The sequence below is a fragment of the Drosophila obscura genome, unplaced genomic scaffold (assembly GCF_018151105.1).
Source record: "Drosophila obscura isolate BZ-5 IFL unplaced genomic scaffold, ASM1815110v1 contig_200, whole genome shotgun sequence".
In the NCBI taxonomy this organism is placed as follows: domain Eukaryota; kingdom Metazoa; phylum Arthropoda; class Insecta; order Diptera; family Drosophilidae; genus Drosophila; species Drosophila obscura.
The window spans coordinates 7667667-7690945 of NW_024542791.1; the positions used below are offsets into that span (position 1 = coordinate 7667667).

At 45.9% G+C, this 23279-nt stretch overlaps 7 protein-coding genes across 19 annotated transcripts in view; 3 read left to right on the forward strand and 4 right to left on the reverse strand.

The window, feature by feature from the left end:
- The window catches only part of LOC111073646, a 50491-nt gene extending 32871 nt beyond the window's left edge, over positions 1–17620 (forward strand). The window contains exons 3-5 of one of the 4 annotated variants that reach the window (XM_022366059.2): positions 16838–17098; positions 17162–17221; positions 17267–17620. In XM_022366059.2, the coding sequence (XP_022221751.1) occupies positions 16838–17098; positions 17162–17221; positions 17267–17367 (422 nt within the window). In that variant the 3' untranslated portion in view covers positions 17368–17620. The remainder of the gene's footprint in view (positions 1–16837; positions 17099–17161; positions 17222–17266) is intronic. The other 3 variants (XM_022366060.2, XM_022366061.2, XM_022366063.2) reach the window with 3 other exon arrangements.
- On the reverse strand, positions 1727–2458 carry LOC111073647 (signal recognition particle 9 kDa protein). Its single transcript, XM_022366067.2, has 2 exons — positions 2265–2458; positions 1727–2174 (listed from the first exon to the last, which is right to left on the reverse strand). Exons 1-2 carry the CDS (start codon positions 2403–2405, stop codon positions 2082–2084), a joined length of 234 nt encoding a protein of 77 aa, XP_022221759.1. The 5' UTR covers positions 2406–2458; the 3' UTR covers positions 1727–2081.
- Positions 3480–4950, forward strand: LOC111073641. The gene has a single exon (XM_022366055.2). It carries the CDS (start codon positions 3769–3771, stop codon positions 4834–4836), a length of 1068 nt encoding a protein of 355 aa, XP_022221747.1. The 5' UTR covers positions 3480–3768; the 3' UTR covers positions 4837–4950.
- On the reverse strand, positions 4879–6322 carry LOC111073640 (transmembrane protein 43 homolog). Its single transcript, XM_022366054.2, has 3 exons — positions 5894–6322; positions 5243–5835; positions 4879–5172 (listed from the first exon to the last, which is right to left on the reverse strand). The coding sequence occupies exons 1-3, from the start codon at positions 6217–6219 to the stop codon at positions 4961–4963; spliced, it is 1131 nt and encodes a 376-aa protein (XP_022221746.1). The 5' UTR covers positions 6220–6322; the 3' UTR covers positions 4879–4960.
- LOC111073636 (JNK-interacting protein 3) lies at positions 7486–16183 on the reverse strand. Of its 10 annotated transcripts, none has more exons than XM_041593776.1 (16): positions 16068–16183; positions 14685–14705; positions 13839–14075; positions 13625–13780; positions 13149–13563; positions 12885–12989; positions 12664–12699; positions 12200–12217; positions 11726–11783; positions 11466–11644; positions 11184–11406; positions 9485–11113; positions 9202–9422; positions 8937–9137; positions 8747–8807; positions 7878–7967 (listed from the first exon to the last, which is right to left on the reverse strand). In XM_041593776.1, exons 1-16 carry the CDS (start codon positions 16167–16169, stop codon positions 7964–7966), a joined length of 3666 nt encoding a protein of 1221 aa, XP_041449710.1. In that variant the 5' UTR covers positions 16170–16183; the 3' UTR covers positions 7878–7963. The 10 variants fall into 10 exon arrangements, with proteins under 10 accessions (XP_041449705.1, XP_041449707.1, XP_041449706.1 ...); XM_041593774.1 differs by lacking the exon at positions 7878–7967 and adding an exon at positions 8433–8552; XM_041593771.1 differs by lacking the exon at positions 8747–8807 and having other exon boundaries at positions 7486–7967.
- On the reverse strand, positions 17600–18714 carry LOC111073642 (THO complex protein 7). The gene is made up of 3 exons (XM_022366056.2): positions 18609–18714; positions 18415–18538; positions 17600–18353 (listed from the first exon to the last, which is right to left on the reverse strand). The coding sequence occupies exons 1-3, from the start codon at positions 18616–18618 to the stop codon at positions 17663–17665; spliced, it is 825 nt and encodes a 274-aa protein (XP_022221748.1). The 5' UTR covers positions 18619–18714; the 3' UTR covers positions 17600–17662.
- LOC111073638 (DIS3-like exonuclease 2) lies at positions 18678–22944 on the forward strand. The gene is made up of 4 exons (XM_022366052.2): positions 18678–20002; positions 20070–21489; positions 21555–21674; positions 21740–22944. Exons 1-4 carry the CDS (start codon positions 18769–18771, stop codon positions 22428–22430), a joined length of 3465 nt encoding a protein of 1154 aa, XP_022221744.2. The 5' UTR covers positions 18678–18768; the 3' UTR covers positions 22431–22944.
- The last annotated feature ends 335 nt before the right edge of the window (positions 22945–23279 follow it).

Below are 23279 nucleotides of genomic sequence, written 5' to 3' on the forward strand. Positions count from 1 at the left end.
CACCGTGTAATACTAGTACGTCTGTCTGAGAAGGGGGCCTTAAGAGTGGAGATATCGAACGAATCCCCCGCAATCACACAATCACTCACTATCCATCCAGCCAGTCATCTGCAACCACCCGCAGCAAAAGGTATTTATGTTATTTGTCAAGTATATCGCTCACGATACTTCACAACGGAATTGGGTTGGGTGGGGCGATGAAATGGGTGGGGTGAGTGTGGTTCCTAATTACACCATGGGCTTTAACGTCTTGTAACGATCTAAATTATTGCCACTGCAACGGTGCAACACCTATGCTTTTTATGACCCTCATTTTCAAATACCAGTAGCCGTAGCTCCATTATAATCATCCATATATGAGTATAAATATATACATATATCAGATATGGCATGCTATATAGAGAATCTCATACAATTGCTTATTTATTTTTCAAGTCTTTCTTTTGATTTGTTGATTCCGATAGCTACAACTGGGGTGGGTGGGCTCGAATGAATTTTTAATGATCAGCAAAAGATCATTCAACTCCCTCATGGAATGGGGTATCTGAAAAATCTTTAAACACTTGAGGGAATGCTACGAAATTGGTCGTTGTGTCCAGTATAGCAGCCAAGAGATAAAGGGGCGTTGAAGCCGAGCCGCCTAAAGTGATTGTGACTGCAATGCAATGTCCAAAGTCAGCAAACAGAAATCGATGGACGAGTGACAGAAAGACAGAGATATCCAGAAAGCACAAAACGAAGCAGCAAACACAAACATCCGATAAGGCGTAGAAGCCTCATCTTCGAGCCACATCAAACAGAAGCCAAATGAGCTTGTCGTGCCGGAAACTGTCCAGGTTGCGTGGTCCGATGGTTCGACGGTATCTTCAATCAAAGCCAAGTACTGGGAGGAGGTCGCTTGAGCTGCAACTGTAGGGCTGCCATGAGGAGGAGTCGATCAAACGGTCCGCACAAGAGCGGATCGCCTCTGATCGCCGCATCATCCAAACGTCTGTAGGTCAAACAAACGGACGAGTATGTCGCGGAAGGTGCCTTAATCCAAAGTGGCTACTGAGTTGCCTTCCAGCTGCAGGTAGTAGATGAGGATAGTGTATTCCTGTGTATTGCATTCTGCAGGAGGAGGCAAACACTTCTGGTGGCATTCTGTTGGTCAAGTCAACAAACACTTGCCGGCTACTGATCTCTTGTCGCCAATCCGCAGGGACTCATTCCGTCAATCTCTGCTGTCAATCTCCTGTGGCAAATAAACTCGAGTGCCTCCATCGCAAACATTTAATATTTGCTCTTGTATTATTCAGTGAGCAGCATCCCATTCCCATTCTCAGCTCCCATCTGGTGTTCAACTCCTCCCCATCCCCCTGCCACTGTACCCTATAAACTGTTTGTTCGGGGCTGTTTAATCGCTTTAATGGATATGGATTGTATAGTTGATTTTTTTTTTAGAACCCGTACATTTTACCGCCATAAATTTGAATTTTCAATTACTTGATAAACTCGATATAGTACAGATGAGACTTTTATTTGCGGCGAAACGCTGCGCAACGAAAGCTGACTGTTATGTAGAAATAAGCTTGTGCCATTTTTTTAAATTTAAATATGTATTTTCAAAGATTTTGGGATGTAAGTTTCAACGAACAAAATTTTAAACCTCCTAAAACCTAAACTATTCCTGCCTCAATTATTTTACTGCACGCAAGCAAAACTGCTAGTTTCCTTCCAATTTGAACGTTTTTCCTTGGTTTATTTTCATTTTAAGGAAATTCATGGAATTTCATGGAAATGTTTACCACTGACCATTTACATTACGATAAATACAAAAAATTATATTGTTAATTTTCAAAAATCATTGTGCGCCGCCAACCAACTGCCTGTGAGCACGGCATGTACAGAGCTAACATTTATAAAATGTTATTTAAACAGGAAAAACTACTCTGATCGCCACACCGGAATGTGGCCAGCGGTGTGCTTATAAACTAAATCAATTGCTGGTGAGGGACGGCACACAGAACCAGAAACTAGGTGGAACAAACTCAGCGGGCCAAAGTGCCGCCGTGGCCAAATGTTTTGTTGTTGTTCGACTTTTACTCCTTCGAGGCCATGTGTCCAACCAAGTTGCTGGTGATCTTTTCGATTTTCTTCAGGTCGGGCATGTTTTCCGCTTTGTACTGTACGCACTGCAACAATAATTGTTGATATTATATTGTTAGTTTCTAGCCCAGCGAAAGTCGAGGTGGCTTGAGTCCTCTTCTTCTTCTCGTACGAACCTTTACATTATCCGTCATTTTCAGCAGTATGTGGCCCTTGGAATGCACGTATTTCATTGTGTAGCGGCAGTTCTGTGGATTTGCCATATACATGTTCTCGGCGGCAATCTCAAAATCCTCCCAATTCTTCACAAAAACCATGTTGATTCAGAAGGTGCAAAAAAAATGAGGAAACGAATAACAACAACAACGGCACTAGTGATGTTAGATATATATCGATATATTTAAAATATTACTATCAGTAGTTTTGTGCGATAGGCGGAACGAGAAAAGTGTGGCCATTCAAACGATAGCCAGCTAAATATTAAGACTATATACATATATTCAATGTAGTAAGATTTCCATTTTTTAATTTTAAGCGCTCAACAAACATACACAAAACACCATATTTTGCGAGATCTACTCGTGCGATATGAAATATTATGACGGATGATATATAGTGAAATTGTTTGCCGCCATTCAACAAGTCGTTCGAGTTTGCTCCCATTCCTTGGACTCAGATCCAAAAACTGTTTGCCAGCAAACAAATCTCATATATTCTTCCAGCGGCCAGTTATGTGACCAGAGGTGTGCACTGAATTCCGTACTGTTACACTGCTCAGACCGCTGCTTGGTTTTGTTTAAAGTTAATAGAATGCACTTCTTCTGCTTGGACCGCTCTTCCCCAGGCACATCCTGGGCTCCCCAATATTTTATTGGCAAGGTAATGTGTCTGACTATCAGCAGCAGCAGATGGCGACGCCTCCCGTGCCGGACACCGTGAAAAAAAAATGTTTTGAAAACCATATTTGTTTTATATTTATGAAAATTAATAAAAATAATAGATTATAATATCCATTCTCATTCATATAATACTGCATTAACTAGATTCTATATGTCTTCATTGTTAAAATATTTCATCTGGATTTTTGTACTCTTATTGCAATGTTTGCTTCGTGTTTGCTAGCAAAATATATCAAATTGATATAATTTTCGAGGTGGGTCTGAACATACCAAAAACACAAGCAAATACTTCGGATACTTTTCCAGTATATACCGACCTTTTTTTGTTGATCTGAGTACTGCCTTCCGTATAGAGCCCAGAAAACAGTTTTTGCCGTACAAAATTTCTTATCGGTTTCATACGAATATCAACCCTGATTCTGTTAGAAAGAGGTTTTTTTCGATCAAAGTACTAGGCTTAAAAACCAAACCAATGTCGATACAACACAAACATCGCATCGCTCGTATCGATAGATGAATTCTTTACTAGAGCTGCCACCCCGCGGACAACTTGTTGCTGTGACGTCACAACTACACACGGACACACCAACACACGCATGAATTTGGTCAATATGGCAAACAATCTGTCAAACCCACAATTACAACAACAACTGCACATTGACAGTTCGTCAATAGGTCCATACATAATCCGTACCCGCGAATTTTCTTGGCCGCTGCGAGGAAAGTGACCCGAAAAGTGGCACTGAAATCGCGATCCAAACAAAAAGACCAGCCCCAAGAAATGCTCCCCCAACCGACGCCGCCCCACACCTTCAAGGTAATGTCCGGCCCAGACGAGTGCCGTCATTACCTGCGGGCCTTTATCCACACATACCGCGACCTGCCTGTGCTATGGGACACCTCGATGAGAGATTACACTAATCGGGAAAAGCGAGCGGAGGCGTACCTGCGGCTGGTGCCCATCTACCATTACCTTAAGCGTGACGCGACTGTCGAGGATGTGAAGAAGAAGATCAACACGCTGCGGACTAACTACCGAAAGGAGCTGAAGGTGATGGAGAGTGCCGTGCGGTCGGGCACTCATCACAGTCCCCGCTGCTGGACCTTTCAGGAGCTGGACTTCCTGCGCAACTCAGAAAAGTTCTTGGCCGTCAACCCGTTCTTCAAGAACGAGCCCTCCTTCCTCTTCAGCGAGAACAGCAGCTGCTCGACGGCCTTCATCGACCAGCATGGAAATCCCCAGCAGCATTATCCGACGCCGCGTGGAGCCGTCGGACAAACCCCAAACATTTCTGAAATGTTTCACAAATCGTTTGGGCATGTCCAGCGAGTGGACAGCCTCCCGTCGGCGTCACAGCCTCTGCACTCCGACTACGGGTCAACGAAGAGGGCCAGACAGACGCCTCCGCTGAACAATGGCTCTGGAGGCGGATCTGCTAGTGCGAACAACAGTCACAACGCGGACGAGCTGCTCAACATTGCTTGCGAGTATTTGGCCGGGACCTATCCCGAGGAGGAGTCGATAGCCCGCACCTGGACGCACAAGCTGCGGCGTCTACCTCGCGAGCAGCGACTCCTGGCCGAACGCTTCATCAATGAGATTCTGTTCGAGGCAGAGTCCAACAATCTCCACCGCGGTTCTCTCCAGATCAACAATAGCTTCGAGCCGTATGTCCGTTACGACGAAGCTTCCGCGGGGCAAGAGGATCAGGAAAAGTCCCAGAGCCCCAGTGTCCACACGTCCACAGAGTCCAAGACGATGGTCGCAACAGAATCAGCGGCAGTAGATGCTGCTGCAGAAGCATCTGTCGGCAGCGGAGGAGCCGCGGTGGAGATTAGAGAGTTTTAGGGAGCACGGAGCATCGCGTGCACCGTACCGATTAGCCTTAAGTGTTATTAAATTTTTATTTTCTGATTGGACGTAAAACGAGCAATAAATACACCTGAAAAATAAGTAGCCGAAGGAAATGGAGTCAATCCAGGCGATGGTAGTCAATCAGGCTGCGGGTGAACCAGAGGTACGGCGAGGCTCCGGCCAGGAAGAGGCAGGCTCCGATTAGAGGTCGATGCAGGATCCAGGCCACGGCCGCATTGAGGAGCGCCAGCGAGAAGGCGATGACAAAGTTTCCGGTCATTGGGAACTGAGAGTCTGGCGCCAGGCAGATGAGAAGCGGAACACGCAGCACTAAAAGAGCACGGGATGCAGATGGAGGATAGAGAGAGGAGGTGAAAGAAAAAGCTGTTAAGAGACTCACGTAGAAAACGGAGTATCTTGGAGTTGCAGCTGACGCCAAAGAAGATGAGCAGCCAGCCAATGAAGCGCCACCACCAGGTGTGCAGCACCTGGGAACGGGATTCGAGCTTGAACACCTCATGTACAGTCAAGGCGCCCGGGTAGACCAGCAGCACTCGCACTCCGCGAGAGGTGACGTAGGGAACCAGCTGGTTGCCCTCCATCTTGGCCACCACGCTGTACGTCTCCCCCTCCATGGCCGCGAAGCTGAAGAGGATGCGCAGGTCACCCACCACCGGACTGAACACGTCGTTGGTGTGATAGTATAGGCCCAGGTGAAGCTTAATGCTGCTGTCCTCTGGCCGAATGTCCGACGTCAGCTCCTGGTACTCCTGGAACTTGTTCTTCAGCTCCAACCCGAGCTCGTATCTGCCAATATACACGGCGTCGGCCACCTGCACGTTGCTCTCGATGGGGAAGTGCGTGGGATTCGTGTGGCCATGGCGATTGTAGAAGTTGCGCGAGTCCACGATCTTGTCCCGCCACTCTCTGGTGTAGTAGTAGGTGCGTGAATCTGACTGCTCCGTTCCCACACTCTCGCCATAGTTGTGCTCGCTGCGGGTGGGGGCTGCTATAGACATTGGAATACGATTTGGAATGTTTGGTTACTTACATCGACTCTTCCACCCACTGATACATTTGCACGCGCCTCCGCAACTTTACGGCCATCAGCTGTATGTTGTAGTCAGGCTCGGTGAGCGGTTCACCCACCAGTATGGGTCCCGAGATATGCACAATACGAGTATCGAAGTTTTGGTCCTGCTCCTCCTCCGTGAACTGTATGCAGTATATGTCATCGTACGCCTCATCCAGAGCCATCATTGTGTTCACCGCGCGGCCCTCATTCCAGTAGAGCACGACGGTGCCTGCTACGAACAGGACCAATCCGAAGATGGAGATGAGCCAGTGTGAGCGAAATGTCTCGTTCAAGGTGGCCATCAATATCCATGTGTTGTGTTGTTGGTGCGGATTATAAATAATACTTAAATTTCCATTAAACAGCTGACGATAACAAACAAATCGAAATCAGCTGATTTTTTTGTGATAAAAAAAAATACTAAAATCCACAAAAAGGATTCAGAATCAAGTGTAATTTTTTACGTTTGTTTTGAACAAAGTAGAAAAGGAAAGGAAACGGGTAAAACTTAATTAATGAATTAGAGGCAGGGCGTTTCGCAGATCGGTACCACCTTCTATGAAAGGAAACAAGTGCAAGCGTGCAAGCCAGCTGCAATCAGCTAAATGTAATTAATGCAGTCAACTGAATACAGTTTATATATATATTATTATTTATTAATTTTATTGCCGGTACTCATTTTAATCATTTAAAAGGAAATAAAAAGCATCTTGATTGCATTTCTGTCCCGCAGGATCGGATTCATCCAATATTGCGGTGTGCATTGTCCTCCTCCAGCTTCCCAGCGCCCACAAATAAGACATTTCTGCTTGCTTTAATGCAAAATTGGTAATTTAAACAGATTTCCGTTTTGTAACAAACACTAAACAGTGTAACCGTAGAGCATGCAGTTTGACCACCGAGCGGAATAGGTAGCACTTTCCGGTCGGCGGAAAATTTAGCGCGTCTGTTTGTTCGGCTTAAGTAAAGGTGTCCTGTCCAAGGGATGGGAGCAAACTCGAACGACTTGTTGAATGGCGGCAAACAATAGAATTGAAATTTATTTACTATTTCCTGAATCGCGTTGAGTCGAGTCAAGCCAAAGTCAAATTTTACAAACTTTTCATAAAACATAAATATCACTTTACTGTCGACTTTGTAACTCATTGAAAACACACAGAAAATATATTAAGATGATGTTTGGTATTGGGGAAAAGGAAAAATTTTGGTCTGGTTTTCGTTTTATTGTTAAACATAGGCTTCTTACAAACAAATGAATAACAATCAAAATTAAGGCTTGAAACGTTTCAACTAAAGATTAAAATTATTTAACAAAATAACTATGTATAAATGTCAAGCCGTCTTTCTTGCTTCACAATAAAACCAATAAAGATACAAAAGAAACATATTTGGACAAAAAATCACGCAGAAATGTCGCCCTGAAAAGGCAGGCGCACTTTCACTATATATCATCCATCATACTATATCATATCCTACGAGTAGATCTCGTAAATGTGGTGTTTTGTGTATGTTTGTTGCCTCTCTGCAGAGCGAATAAAATTTAAAAATTGAAATCTTACTACATTGAATATATGTATATAAAGTTTTAATATTTAGCAGGCTATCACTGACGAATAACGTTGTTTGCAGGTTTCCTTTTTGTTTTGTTTTTTGTTTGAATGAAGCGATTTGAAACAATTGTGAGAGCCCCTCGAAAGCTCGAAATTAGATTTGTTTAACTAAATTAGGAATACGGTACGCTAGAGTATGGTTGTTTTGTCATCGTGTGGATTTTGGGGTATTGTTAGATAAATACTAAGGTTTAGGATTATTCCATTCGCTAGCCTGCACAATAAAGTAGTTTATACATTATGCGTATTTAGATAGAACTGTTAACTGCTAAAAATATATTTTATAATGTATCATTTGCACTTCTCGTTCCATCCGAATAATCGGATCGGTCGGCCTCAACGTTGACTAACATGCCACACAATCAAGTAGCTCTTGTCGCCTCGATTCTCGATCGTTTGATTTGGTTCCAGTTGAATACTGTTCTCCATGTCATTATCATCTGCAAAATATATAGTTGGCAGAGCATTAATGGATGTGTGGAATGTGTATCTGAAATATCGGTGAGTGCGACACAACTGTGGGATGAATTATTTGCATTTGAGGATTGTATTCAGTTGCAGGGTCCCCCAAAACATTTGGGGGAGTTCCTTGTTTTAGTGAAAGGTGCGCCCACATTCTTTGATAGTTTCAAGAAAAGTCTTTTTACATTTGGAAAGAATATTAAATTGAGTAATGAGTAAATTATAGCTTAAACAGATTTGCAAAAATATGCGAGCCGATTAAATGTGCTCAAAGGACAAAGGGACACGGTACACCAATGGGACCAAAATTTGTGGAGGAACGACATCCATTTTGTTGCATGTGCAAGGACAAAGGACAGGTTTAGAGGTGCGGGTAGCATGTACTGTTCGTTCAACAGCTTCACATTAAAAAACATGAACCAAATAAAAAGAAAACTTGCTTAAGTTCAGGTCACGGATGAGACAAATGCTGCATTCCACTTGGAACCGGAATACGCAGACGAGGAGGAGAAGGAGGAGCTCATCTCCTCATCACAGGGCGGACGAACTACAAGTTGAAGGTACTACGGGCGAAGGCAGAGAATGCAAAAATAAATCGGATTAAAAGAAAGGCAAAATAGAAATTAAACAAAAGAAAGACGTAAACAAGAAGCGGATAAAGATAAAACGAAATAAAGTTAAAACAAAACATAAGTCAATCATAAAATTAATAAAAATAGAAAAATTAAAGAAAGCGAAAGAATAAAATGAGGCTTACGTATCGACTTTCCAAACTATCAAATGCGCTGCATTATCGCTAGCATCAAATTTATCATGTCCTGCAGATGGGAGGATATGGAATATGGAATGGTTATACATGGCTGTTGGTTGTTCTTGTGCTCCAACCAGACTGCGTTCCAGCTATAGCTTGGATGCCATGTCCTGTTCGGCAGGAGTGCAGGACTTACTTATGCGAAAATCGATGTAGCCCTCGCCACCACACATGACCAGCATATCGGGTCTCCTGTTCACGAAGGTCAGTCCGCCGCTCAGGTTCGGCTGCTGCAGCATCGGCACGGACACAAAGAACTTGACCGCATCGCGGTGTCCGTGGAAGGAGAGTTGAGCATTGGCCATGCAGCACAACGGCATCTGGCCATGGGGATCGGCTGAAATCAAAAAAGGGGGACCCATTAGGATTATCTCAGGAAGATTGTCTTCTCCTCCTCTCACATGATGTCTTCTGCTGCACTTCAGCCAAAGGTACCGAGATGATCACGCCGTTGCTGGTTCCGATCCACAGGCGGTTGCAGGAGACCATAAGAGCGGTGATGCGGACAAAGCTGAAGCCCAGCTTTCCAGTGCCGAGCATTTTGGACACATACGGCTCAATGTCCACGTCCTGCTTGTGCTCAAACGTATGGGTGTTGTACAGACGGAGCGTGGAGTCCAATCTAAGGGAAAGAATCGGGCAATCCATTTATGCTGGGATTCTGATTCTGTGACAAGAACTTACCGTATGGATACCCACACACCAGCACCTGTGGCCGCCATCTGCCTCACCTGGCTCTCCTTGCGGGGATGCGCGTCTAGCGAGTGCACAATGTTGAGCGATATGGGGTCCACAATGAAGATCTTGTTGCGATGCGCCGCCCAAATGCGCTCGCCTGCCACACAGAGGCAACGTATCGAATGATTGCGATCACCGAGCGTCACCAGGTGATAACTATTCAGATCCCATTGGCCGTCTGTCTGGCGGCGGAACACGGCCAACTGGGCATTGGCCAGCGCCACAACAACCCTCGCATCCACATGCACAATCGCCAGGACGGCATCCGGCAGGAGAACACGGTGCAGGCACTCGTGCCATCGGCCCACCCCGCTGTGAACGTACAGCCAGCCGTCTTGGGCCCCCATCCACATAGTCGGTCCCACCGAACTCATGGGCGGATCCTCGCGCTCCTTCGTCCCCAGAATGGGGTTCAGCGACTTGGTGCCAAAGAGAACACTGTTTCGGTTGCTGCTGCTGCTGTTGTTGTTCGCCTGGTTCTCGTCGCTGCTGTTGCGGCTGGAAAGGCGCTGGGGAGCGCCCGGCAGGGCTTGGCGTATCTTGATGGCCTCCACATTGACGAGCGGCTCCTCGGAATTACCGGGCGGCAGTGGCTCAGTGGATTTCTCCGTGGCCTCCTTGGCTTCCTCTTCGTCCTGCTGCTGCTGGAGTTTGCTGTTGCTGTTCTGCTCGTCCTCGGACTTGGGCTTCACGCGCACAAACTCCACTTTACCGAGTAGCTCTATGCCCTCGCCAGGCCGCTGCAGCATCTCGCCCGCCTTGACCACCTCCGACTGCTCTAGTAGCGCGTAGTCGCTCTCCATGGCACCCTGCACGGAGGCGATGCACAGCAAGTGGGAGGAGCAAATGGGAAAGGCATCCAGAACGGTGGCCGACTGGTTGGCGTCCACCACGCTAACCGTGCTAGCCGCGTGGGTGCTCGTACAGATCCACACGAAGGAGCTAAGCTGCGTCTCCGGCTCCAGGGTCTCCAAGCTAGCGCGGGCTATCTGTCTGTCCAGCGCCTCAACGCTCTGCTCCGCCGTGGGACTCGTGATCTCTGTGATTTTAAGCGTGGACTTGGGCGCGTATGGCGAGTCGGCGGGTATCAGCGATTGGCCGTCTTTGGTGAAGCCTCCGTGGAGGTTGACGCCGGCCGCGCAAAACACCTTCATATGGGGCGAGGCCTCGGCCAGGGGATTGCAGTAAACAGGCACCGGCACCCCGCCCGAGTGCCGGCTGGGATTTGCCTCCTGGTTGGTTTTGTTGATTGGCAAACTCCAGCCATACGCGTGCAGGCGACCGTCCTCCTTTTGGACATGGGCGCGCAGCTGCCGGTACTGCTCCCGCCTCCTCGCACTGATGCGCTCCGAGCCCCCGTCCTCAGAGTAGTCCTTGGGCATCACCAAAGCATTGGCGAGCCCTGCGCTCGCTGGATGCATGGGCGGCAGGGAGTTGGCTAGGGCAAGGCGATTGTCCCCACTTCCACGGCTTGGGGATCCGTGGCTGTGGGCAGGACTTCCTCCCCCGGTGTGACGAAACATCGGCCCCCCTCCCAGCCCATCGGCAATGCGTTCTGTCGGGCGATTGGAGGGTCTATCATAAAAAATAGCGATTAATACATTGATTTCTGGGTCTTAGATTGCAGTTTGTGGTTGAAACTCACGTAAAAAGATTACTAAAGTACTTCCAGATGCTCTGCTTTGATTTCTTGTCCAAGTGGTCGACGGTACGCGAGGCGCGCAATATCTCCGTCAGACGCACCGCCTCCTGCAGCTCCATCAGACGCTCCTTGTACTGGTTGCGCTCCATGAGGACCATGGCCATCTCCACGCGAGTGAAACGCTTGCGCTGTGCGAGCGGCACATCATTCTCCTCCTGTTCGGTGTCTGCAAACCGCGAATTGCGTGAAATATTGTGGCTTCCAACTGCAGTGGGCTCGACTTACTCTGTTGCTTCACCTGCTCCTTGGTCTTCCTGAGCTCCTCTTCCAGCTCGCTAATGCGTTGCCTGAGCTTCGTCCTAGACTGCTGCATGGCACTCAGCTCCTCGCGCACAATTTCCACTTCGCCCGTCAGCTCATCCACTTTGACAATCAGATCGTCCTTGACAATGTTCAGGGCATTCCTATGGAAGGGGAGAGAGGTTGGGGATGAATGAGATTCAAAAGATTGGGGGAACAGCAGAGAGAGAGACTGAGATATTTACTTTGTTGCCAGCAGCTCATTGTTCTCCATGATGAGATTTTCCACTTCCTTGCCCATGCCTGCAATATTTATGAAAGATTTATTAGAAAAGAGATATTTATAAAAGAGACAAAAAATATGAAAGCATTGGGAAAGCATCCAAAAGTTGAACTCAGTGTTGAATTAATGGATGATAAATGATAAATGGGAGACGGAAAATCGAAACTTAAAAGAGAAAGGATATGGAAAACTAAAACCAGATATGATATACATAAGTATGGCTAACAAACCAAGAGAAGAACAGAAGAATTATATAACCAACGTCCTAAAACCAAACACAAACACCAAAAGATTTTGAAAATTAACCTTAGAGTCATGCCAATGATTCTACGATAACTACTTACGGTAGAAGCAAAAGAGTAAATGGGAGAAGATCTATAGAATCTACTATTAATGATCGGATCTCTCACGATCCCTGCAGCTTCTTCAGACTTACCAAAATAGTTGTCGTTTGCTTCAGGGATTCGAATATACAATTATTTGTGTGTGGTTTGGTGGTGGGAGGATATTCAAAATGATTTGTGGTGGGGATAAGTAGAGTTCGGCATAAAAGAAAGAGAAATTTCATTAGATTCGGATTATACAATTTTTTATTTGTTTCAAGTTTTTTAATTTTTGTTTGCCTAATGGATGGGACACACTTTCTCGAGCACATGGTACGGATAATTTACAACAGATATCACAAAGAAAACACACACAAACTCTAGCTAGAGCAGAAGATCCTTAGTTTTCAGTCGATTTTCGCATGATATTTGATGTATTTACAGGTTATATAGATGAAACCATATATGTAGGAGTCATATGGCTGTAGCTGTGCTTGTGGTGCAGTTTCTTGCACTTCTACATGTTCTGGCTGTGGATGGTCTGAGATTTGGTTTTGGGTGTGGTGGTGGTACCTACCTGAGGATGCGTACTCTCCGGGATGTACCCAGCAGCCTTTACAGAAGGGATTCGTGCCACCGAAGAGTTTAGATGCGTAATCCACACGTTTATAGTAGAGGTGGAAATGGAAAAAGGGAGAGGAAAAGTGACATTTAGTAATACTGTGAATGATAGTTAACCCGAAACCCTAGACACATGAAATCCGCTCTCCATTCGAACATACGACTCTCCTCTCTCACCTGTAACAATCTCATTCTCTTCGCTCTCTTCATTGTCCTGGAAGGACAGCTCTTGGTAGAGATTATTGTCCGAGCGCTGTTCCTTTTTGGTGGTCGAGCGACCAACTGATGGACGCAAGGGATGGGGAAGCATTGAAGGTTTGTTTTGATTTTTAGTCGAGTTAACACATAAATCAAAAACAAAAGAGAGTAAAGAGTAGACAAATTAGTACGGTGCGTGAGTGGCAAAATGGCAAAGAAGCTTCAGAGGCTGGGTGCACCTACCGTTTGCTGGAGGCACATTTGGCACAACGGGACTGGTGCCGGGGGGACTCTGGGGCGAGGTGGCCTGATTCTGCTGCTGCAGCGCATCGGTGGCGGCACCACGCTCCGCAGTGCTGGGCAGGCTCATATCCAGCTCATTCTGCAGCGATGGCGGCCCCGAGTCGTCCGACTGGCTGCCCACGCTGCAAATGGTCTCGGTGTCCAGCATAACGGAGTTCTCCAGCGAGGCAAAACCATAGGAGACAGGGCCCGAGCTACGGGCCACGGGATTGAGGCGCGCACGACTGACCTCCATGCGGTCGGAGGCGGTGCTCATTTGTGAGTGCGTGGAGCCCATCAGCATCTTAGTGCGTTCCATGTAGTCCACATGGTTCTTGAACAGCTCTGTGTACCTCTCGTGCAGTTTGTTGTATTCCTGAAAACATCAGGCATGGCAGGGTATTGGTTTTTTTTAATTTACATTCCAGTCCACTCACCTTCTTGAGGTCCGTCTCCCGCTCCTCCAGACGACTGGCATGCTCCAGGCTGTTTTTGTGCTTCAGCTCCAGCATCCGCACAATGCTCTCAACGGACTCGAGGCGCGTGGCCAGCTCCTTATTCTCTTGCTCGGCCAGGTCCTCAGCCTCTAGTAGCTGCAGGGGACAAGAGGAGATTATTTCGTTGGCCTTTGATTCCCTCCATTCGACTCACCTTCTGTTCGGACTGTTTTCGGGCGCTCTTCTCCCGTTCGTACTGCGTCACCAGCTGCTCGTTGTCCTCGCGCAGCAGCTCCACCTCGACATCTTGCTCCTGGTTGATGCGATACGACGCGTCCAGGCACTCCAGCACGTTCACCAGCAGCGGCATCAGGTTCTTCACCACGTCCTCATCGTAGCGATTGATCATCCGCTCAAACTCCTGATAAATGCTACCCGCCAGTTGCTGCACCTACAAGGATGCGCGTGACAGAGTAGGAATAGAGAGGGGGTGCATCAGTCTCAATTGGTTTTGATTGGGGTTTGGGAGTGAGTAAAATGGGAACACGGACGGTGCAATTGATTGATTTGTAGGGTACAAAGAGAGAAGGAATATCTGTATTCCTATGAGCAGACAGACGTAGATATTGATGCCGATTTAAGATGGTCGGTATCCTTTTATTCTATGAAATTAGTACAAGAGTTAAGGGAAGTAGCAAGAACGAGAGATAGTTGGGGATCTCCCATTAAATGGTTTTAATTTTGATGAATGGAAAGCTCTTCGAATATGACCTATTGAGAACACCATTAAGACCCCACACGAAATTAATGAATGAAGTGAAAAAGTCAGAAAGAAAACTACACCCTCCCTTAAAGGGAAAAAGTCCAAAGTGGTGACACCTCTTGCAGGTCTCTCACAATTGTTAGTTACAGAATAAAAATAGAAAAAAAACAAAACGTGCAAAGTATTATTTGCAAATTATTCTAGCGTGCATTTTCATATGTACAAATCGGAGGTAGGTGAATAACAGAATAGTGAAACGGAAGAATAGTGAGAAACTAAAAATTTAGGATAACTCACGATGCTGACAACCTGACCATTCTGAAAGAGAAAGAAAAGAACAAAAACAGGGTGTAAAAAACACATAAAAAACCATAACTTCAACTATTAAAATTACTAATCAAATTAAAATTTAGAGGAAATAAAGGCTTCGTACATGAATGGAAATCGGGAAACCCATGGGAAATGAGATTTAGATACAAGAAAAAAAAAATATTCTTACAAAATTTAAATGACTTATAAAAATGAACGTTGATAGGGATTATCGGATTATCGTTGATTCGGGTATTATTCTAGGATATATTCCTTCGCCTTATGATAAATAAATTCCCTTCGCTACCGAAACTCCGCTGTTAGGCCAAGGCTACCTGGAACATACTTATATAAGGTCAACTACTCGTAGCTATCGTCATGCTTAAATATTTGTAAACATATTTGGTGAGACCCGTTTTTAAAATACTTCTTGCAGTTGCTATTGTTGGCCTAAACGAGTTTCTGTCGCTTGAAATTGATGGCAACCAACTCTCCTCATTATTAAATTAGCAGAGAGATACGAAAAGTACGAGTACAGGTGGTGGGGGCTTATCAGGTGGAAACATGTGCTCGAAGAACTGACTAATTCAATGAATGAGCTCATTATTAGAGAGAGGGGAGGAAGTGATTGACAGGGGAAGGGGGAAGGAAGGGAGGGACACCTTAAATAGCACAAGTCGATTACAGGTAATGCTCGAGAAGAGAAGCTGATAAAGTGCAAAATCAATCGGGGAAATTGGGGTGAAAACCGAATAAAAATAAACTCTGTTGGAAAGGAGGAGGAAAAGCGGCATGAGTGGGTTGGCAAAGGGTTGCCTGAGGCGGTCATCAAATTTGAGGGCCGCCGCCGACTGACTGACTGACTTTATTGATTTCTGGTCCCGGCAATGGCACTCTCTTCCTCGCTCTCCTTCTGCATTTCTTTTGCTCTCTTTCTCTCTGTGTGCCCATGTTGGGTTTGCTTTGCTTTTCGCTAGTTTGAATGTCAATGACCACATTTGTGGGGGGTGTCCGACCCCCAGTGGCTTTAGCGTCAGCTGATGCATGATAAGCAATTCTGAGATGCGTTTTTACATTATGAGGGGGTATCCATATACAGAGAGAGAGAGAGAGAACTGTAGAGAAGAGCATGTTTCCGCTTGGACACTTTTATAGCCTCATTATCTTTCGCTTGTTTGTGGAGAGACCCGAATCGAAATACAAGAAAAGATTATATACTGAGCATTAGAAGAGAGTCTTATCGAAGCTAAGGGAAAATCAGTGGGGGACCATGTAGCCCGCATGAATTATTTATATTTACAGAGATTCCATGCACAAATGATATCATTTTGTGGATAACACATTCGTATATGTATGTATATGTATAGGTACCTTTTCCGACATGACCATATTGTTGTCCTCCGTGCCATAGACCGTCTCCGCTCCCGACTGCGGACCACCGTTGTTGAGGAGCGCATCGTCGTTGTCCATCATTTTGAGGGAGGGGGGGGGAGACTTTTTCGAGGTCTGCGCCTGGACGAAAGTGGGTAGGAGAAGGGTGGGGGGGTAGACAGCCTTGCTGTTTTTGTGTGGGATCTCACGTCACGCGTTAACCGTTATGCAGGCAATAGCTTTTCAACCCCAACAACAATAATAGAATATATTCTACGGTACTGCGTGTGGGTGTGTTTGTTTGGTGGCTGCAACCAGAGACAGCGAGTGCGAGATTTGATCTGAATGCTCGCTTTTGTTGCTCTATATTTTTGTTTGGTTTGATCTTGCCTCTCTCCTTATTACACTATATTTAATATATTTTTGTTGTTGTATTTGCTGTCTGCCTTCTGCGTGTCACTTTATTTGCGCTTTTCGTTTTGGTCTTGCAGTGGTTGTTGTTGTAGTCTCGTCTCTTCCCCATCCATTTACACCGTTTTCTTGACTAGGTTTCATTTTTTTTCGTCTACGTTTTGCGCTGCATTTTCGTTAGTATTTCGTCTGGATTTCACTTCACGGGCCTGCCCGACCATGTGATGAGTTTTATTACGCGCTTTTTTAGGCTAAACTGTAGAGTTTATATTGTTTTTTAGCGCATTTTTGCAATAAATATTGCAACCAGCGCAGTGTGACCGCGGATTTATTAATAAAATATACCACCTGACCCTCAGAAATATACGAAAATCTACCTTCGCATTTGCAAAACATACCGAAAATATACCGAGGGATACCGGTGCAAAGCAACAAAAGAAAAAATTTTAAACAAAAATGTATAACAAAAGAGTCTTTTGTAGAAAAACTTAAAAATCTGGTTTTGAGCCTCGAAAAAGGGATCTTGAAGGAGCAAGAAAACGTTCGGCAGCTCAAATTAGTCACAGGGGCCATGGAATTGGACTTGGAAGTCCCTACACTACACTGCAGGGACCATATCTGTAAATATGGAAATTACAGTCAATGTGATTGGTAGGTTGTCGATTTTCGTTGATGTTCTACAGTCCCTGCAGGGTCCAATCGATGCTCCGTAAATATGGAAATTACAGGGTCTTATTTACCAGGTGAGACTGGTAATTCTCCTTTCATAATAATATATTTATTTGTAGAATACAACGAAAACCGACAACCGACCCATCACATTGAGGATGATGATCATGGACCTGCAGGAGGGAGGTGCGCGAGATTAGGGAAGGCCAAAAGCAGCTGACAGAATGCCAGAAGCGCATCCGTGATCTGGAGCAGAAAAATCAGGTAACCAAAGGATATACAAATTGGACAGATGCAGGCCACACGCTTGAGTCACCTCACACTCGTCATGGCCGCTGCCATCGGGCTGCTGTTAAATACTGAATGGTTAATGGCTTAGGCATATTTTACAAGGAATGCAATATCATCTAAAAATAGATTATCAAATATTAGCAAATATATTCCGTTGGTCATCATGTACATACATTTCTTTATTATTCAGCTTATGTAGGCCTATTGTGAGTGTAATTTTAATGCTAACTGGCAACCACAACGTCTACATCATGCTCATCTTTGTCAATGCTTAGTTCGAGCACAGCATCCTCTTCTACAGACATGGCTTTGGAGTCTTCCGTAGAGACGGAGGGTAGTTTGACTTCTCTTCGGACTCCGTCGAATTTGGTAGGGCTGCTATTATTAAGATCATTGTCTTCGTCGTCGCTGACCTCCATTATGCCATTGTTGTCGTCCAAGTCTGGCTGTGATGTGGGATCGCTCTCGCTGGAGGATGACGACGAGGACGAGGAGCTGTTGTCCTGTTCTAATTGTTGCTCCAATTCGTGGATACTGTACATCAAAAGAGTAAAATCATTCCGACGCTTCTGGAACTTGCGCTCCATTTTGAGTTTCTTCTGTATAAGGTCATCAATCTCTTTTTTAATGATCTCGATTTGCTTCTGAGTGCCATTTCGATCGGGTTGCTGCTCTATGAGCGAGGCCAACAAATCATATTCCATTTTGTTTTTACGTATTTTCTTAGCTGTCACTAGCTCCTTCTTACTGGCTTCGATCTCCTCCTTGGCAAGTTCGATGCTCTCCTCGTGCTGTTCCACCAACTTGCTGTAGTTCTCACGTTCTTCTTTGATCATTTGCAGAGTCTCCACATTTTTCAACGCAGTCAGCTTGCACTGGGCAAATTGAGCCATCAGCCGGTCATACATAATTTGGCTATAAAATAAATCAAAGGCTACATTTTGCGCCCCACTCTCGCAGCATTTGCGTACCGTACCTAGTTTCCGGCGAGTCGTTTTTGGAGTTTGCATATTTGAGAAACTGCTTCAGCAGCACATTCAAGCGTCGGTCCTCCCCAGTACCGTCGCCATCAATAAGTAGTCGCTGCTTTATAATTTCCTCTGTGGATATACGTATATTTGATAGAACTAGTTGTATATTTTCCTTAATAATGAGCAATTATTTACTTACCGTCGTTCATTTTTATACCGGAGCGGCTGGCTGCTGAAACTATCGATGGATAATAATAAGTGTGCCCGTGTCTGCCAGTCTATCGAAAACAGACAGAGTGATTTCACAATTTGAGCAAATTTATTTTGTAAAAACACATTAAATCGAAAATAAATTTCACATGTTGAAATCGGGCGTTGATGTGTGCGGAGACATGGAGAGAGAATGCCGCAGCGCAGGCAGTGCTCCAATGAATCCGACGTCGGAGACCGTTCAAACGCCTTCAGGGCCCATCGACACCGATTTGCTGCGTGCACGGTCCCAACTCCTGGCGGCACGTCTTCACCAGGCTGGCCGGGATATGGAGATACAGTCGACATCCAATGTCCCTGATGCCGCAAGTAACTTCATGCGTATCAACACATCACTGCCACAAACGCTGCCATTAGATATGCCGCCCAGAAGCGCACTTGATCCAAAAATATCGTGTAATGCTGCACAAGCCCCTATTTTGGTCGCGGTTCCAATGCAGTATAACTTGCCAGGATCATATAACACTGCAGTGCCGGTGCAGATGCCAATGCACGCAGCTCCGCCCCAAATGCAGGCACATATGAAGTCGGTAGCCCAACGACCTTGTAAGGAAAAGAAAAAGTCTAAGCGAGCACTCAGGGAGGAGGTAAACGCACTGCAGGAGCTAGTTCAAAGGATTTCCCTGGTCTCTTCAGATGTCAATACATACGCGGGTAGCCTCATTCGCCAAAGTGATGTGCTGTCGCAGCTAGAATGGATATCCCCTGGAGATATGGACCGACAACAGGTAGATATGTCTCCACAATTTGCTCTTCGCCAGATGCCACGTCGTATTGACGGGGGCAGCGACGTAAATCGAAGGCTTTTGCCCCAGCAAGGGAATGAGGAACGCACACGACGCGAATCGGAAGTGTCGAGCGCAAGCAGCAACAGCACCCCTGCTCAGAAACAAGCTACCAAACAAGAGGGCAAATCAGCGCGCAAGCGGAGAAGTAGGAAATCAGAAGAGGGGGCAGGTGAAAACACTACACAGTCGTTAAAAACCGAACTGGAGGCGATGCGTGGATATATCAATACGATTGTTCGGAACTACATAGGTGCGGAATACAAACTTCCAGCAGATTTACGATTTTCTGGGGACTTTTCCGACCTGGAGGCGCATGCGAAACGTCTTGCAAATGAAGGTTTCGGTCGAATCGTTGAGGATGAAATACGAGTGAATCGCAAGAACAACAAGCAGGCATTTATTACAATGTCCACTGATCGTGAAGGTCTCGAGCGTGACGGTATTGTAATGTTGCCAGTGGCTCGACGGTACGCCTTCGAAGGAGATACAGTGCGGGCCTTTGTTCTGAATGTTGGCGCTCAATCCTTGCCCCCAGGTAAGCTTCTTGCTCCACAACCGACACAACCAAGCCCTGACTCTGTTTCACCTCTTTCCACTGACAGCCGAAGACGAGGAGTTCTCCGATGAGACAGCGTCACAGAACTCGGACGCCGATGCTGACAATGTGGTCGTCATATCGTCAGATAACTGCCCCAAGGCCTTCGTCATAGCGATTGTCAAGCAAACGGAGCTTCGCCAGATTGTCGGTTCTATATCGTTTACCAATCCAACGCAGCTGTCTAAGGCTCAACTGTTTTACAAGTTTCGCCCCTTTGACCTGCGCTTCCCGATGGTCTACATACCGGAAGAGACCTGTAGGAAGCACATAGGAAGCAAACAGGCTGCAGAAGTGTGTGGCCTGCTCTACTTAGCCCACATTCTCGAGACTGACTGCAACGGGCACTGCATTGCTGAATTGGTTCAGCCGGTGGGCCGCATTGGTAATTTGCCGGACGAACTCAAGGCTATTATGATTCACAACAGCTTGAGCGATATTAAACCTTTCGAACAACGATTTAACGACATGTTCGTAAACACCATTTCTCCTGGGAGCACAGAAGATCTGGACCAACGTTGGGACTTGCGGGAGAAATGCATATTCACCATAGATCCACTGACTGCGCGTGACCTGGACGACGCAGTCTCCATTGAACAGGTAGGAGATAACAAGTATGAGGTCGGCGTGCACATATCGGACGTGTCTCACTACCTGCGAGAGGACTCCGAGCTGGACAATATCGTCAAAGAGCGTTCAACGTCCATATATCTAGCCAACGAAGTTATCCACATGCTTCCCCAACCGCTGTGCATGCGCTGTTCTCTACTGCCTGGTGAGGATAAGCTTGCATTTTCGGTGTTTTGGCGTATGGATAGAAACGGGGTACAGCTTAACGAAAAGCCAAAGTTTACGCGGACTATTATTAGGTCTTGCACGCAGTTTGCCTACGAGCACGCTCAAAAGATCATCGACAATCCGCACGAGCGCTTCACTGAACACGATTTTCCCACCATCCTAAACGGCTTTTCCGCTAATGACGTAGTAAAGAGAGTGCTGTGCCTTCATGGCATTGCGAGCTCACTGCGTAAAGCACGCTATGAAAAAGGGGCCATTAGCTTCAACAATCCCAAGCTACGCTTTATACTTGATCCCGTCAGTGGCGAGCCAGAAGACTTTGAAGTAGAGAAGCAGAAAGAGGCGAATCGCATGATAGAAGAGTTTATGCTTTTGGCCAACCAAGCTGTGGCGCGCTTTATACATGACTCGTTTCCAGAGATTTCTGTGCTTCGAAATCACCCGCCGCCACTTATGAAGTCACTAAAGGCCTTGCGGGAGAAGTTTCAAACCTTGGGATTTCATTTGGACTACAGCTCTTCGAAGGCGCTTCAACAGAGCATCGTGAGATTATGCCAGGAGGCCTCCAATCCCCTTGCGATGAGCTTCTGCCTCAGTCGCTTGCTGATGAAACCGATGGCGAGGGCTAAGTAAGTAACGCTGCCGTTTAGACCCTCGATGCGTTTGACTCTGAATATTACTCTTCAAACTCCAGCTACTTTTGCAGCGAAGGGAAAACAGAACCGGCCGATCTGTGGCACTATGCCCTATCCATTCCCATCTACACCCACTTCACCAGCCCGATTCGTCGCTATCCCGACATAATGGTCCATCGGTAATGGTCGTGCATTTCCATATTTTTCGTTGATTCACAAAATAACTCTTTATCTTCTGTTTTAGTCTACTGGCAGCTTCGCTTAACTACTGCCCGCCCCCGTGCCGAACTACCGCAGAGCTGCACTCGCTGACAAAAATTGCGAACGAGCGCAAGTACAATTCCAAAAATGCAGGCGAGGAGTCGTGCAATTTGTACTTTAAGCGATACGTGAGCAACAAGCAGCGAGTCTGCATGACCGCTGTAGTCATGGAAATATACCAGCACATGATGAATGTAGTTACCCTGGAATCGGGGCATGTTATCAGCATTAACTACAAAATGCAGAAGGTCCTCGTGGACACACAGAATGCGCCTAACTTTTTATTGGTCGCAGAACGCAACGTGAGGCAGCCACCCCGGAAGTTGCAGATCCTTTCCGTAGTACCCATATACCTTACGATATGGGACAGCAAGTTGACTGGCTTTCTGCATACGGAGAACCAGCTACAGCCACTAGATGCGCCCAACAATCAGCTCAGCGTCAAGAAAAAGCAAAAGTCGCTGCACAATCAGCAACAACGACCGACCAACAGTGGCACTGCCAATAATTTATGCCCTACTACCTCAAATGTGGTTGAGCCTCAATCCCAGGCACAGGTCCTCCACCAGCAACAAAACCTGGCGGCGCGAATGCGCCAGCAGCTCGCACATCAGCAGCAACACCACCCAAACCCACAGCAGCGGATCTATAGCATGCGCCAAAACAGTTTATAACTATACTATTTACAAGTATAGCTTTATTATTTGCCCGCAGTCGTTAACAATACATATCTGATCCGAAACTTCCTGCCAAAATTGATGGACACCATTGTTTACACCTAGCTAGGCAAGAGCTGGGCCTAAATTAAATCTGTGATGCCCATTCTAGTTATGCATAGCAAATGCATATCTCAATGAGCTCTGTAGAAATTAATGTGTTTTGTTTACATTTTAACGCTTGTAGAAAAACAATCAAAATTGCAGAATGAATGTCCCAAACAATAAATCAAAGTCGCACAACTGTCAGTGTCTCATTCGCATGTATGGTATACAGAATACACAAAGAAATATATTCTGGCCGTCCGGTTTCCGACACTCTCATTACAAATAAACATTGATCTCTCAATACTGGCTTATCGATTTAGAAGTAAATTAAGTTTTCTTTTTGGCAGTTTCGCTCTAATAAAAATACTCCTTACGTGTATATTTATATGTAATACAAATTAAATAAAAAAGCAGAATCGATTATATTTTACAAAGTCTATTAATTTAACAGCGCCGCCTTGATTTTTGAAAACGATTGTTGTCCTACAAAGCAGATGCAGCCCTGCCCAAGTATGTTTTTCGATACTTTATAAAATGCAACCCCGAACTCCGATGACTGTCTTGCTTGGAAAAAGTGGGGTGCAATTTTTAAAACTTATTTACCAATAAACGAATCAGCACGACGAATCAGCTTTTAATCCGCGCATTTAACTTGGAAAAGGGTTTGCTCTTAAGCGGCTTTTAACCCTCCAAGCCAAAGGCACTGCTGGAAAACAGAGTCTTTCGTAGGTACTACCGACGCCGACGTCGCGTAGCAAT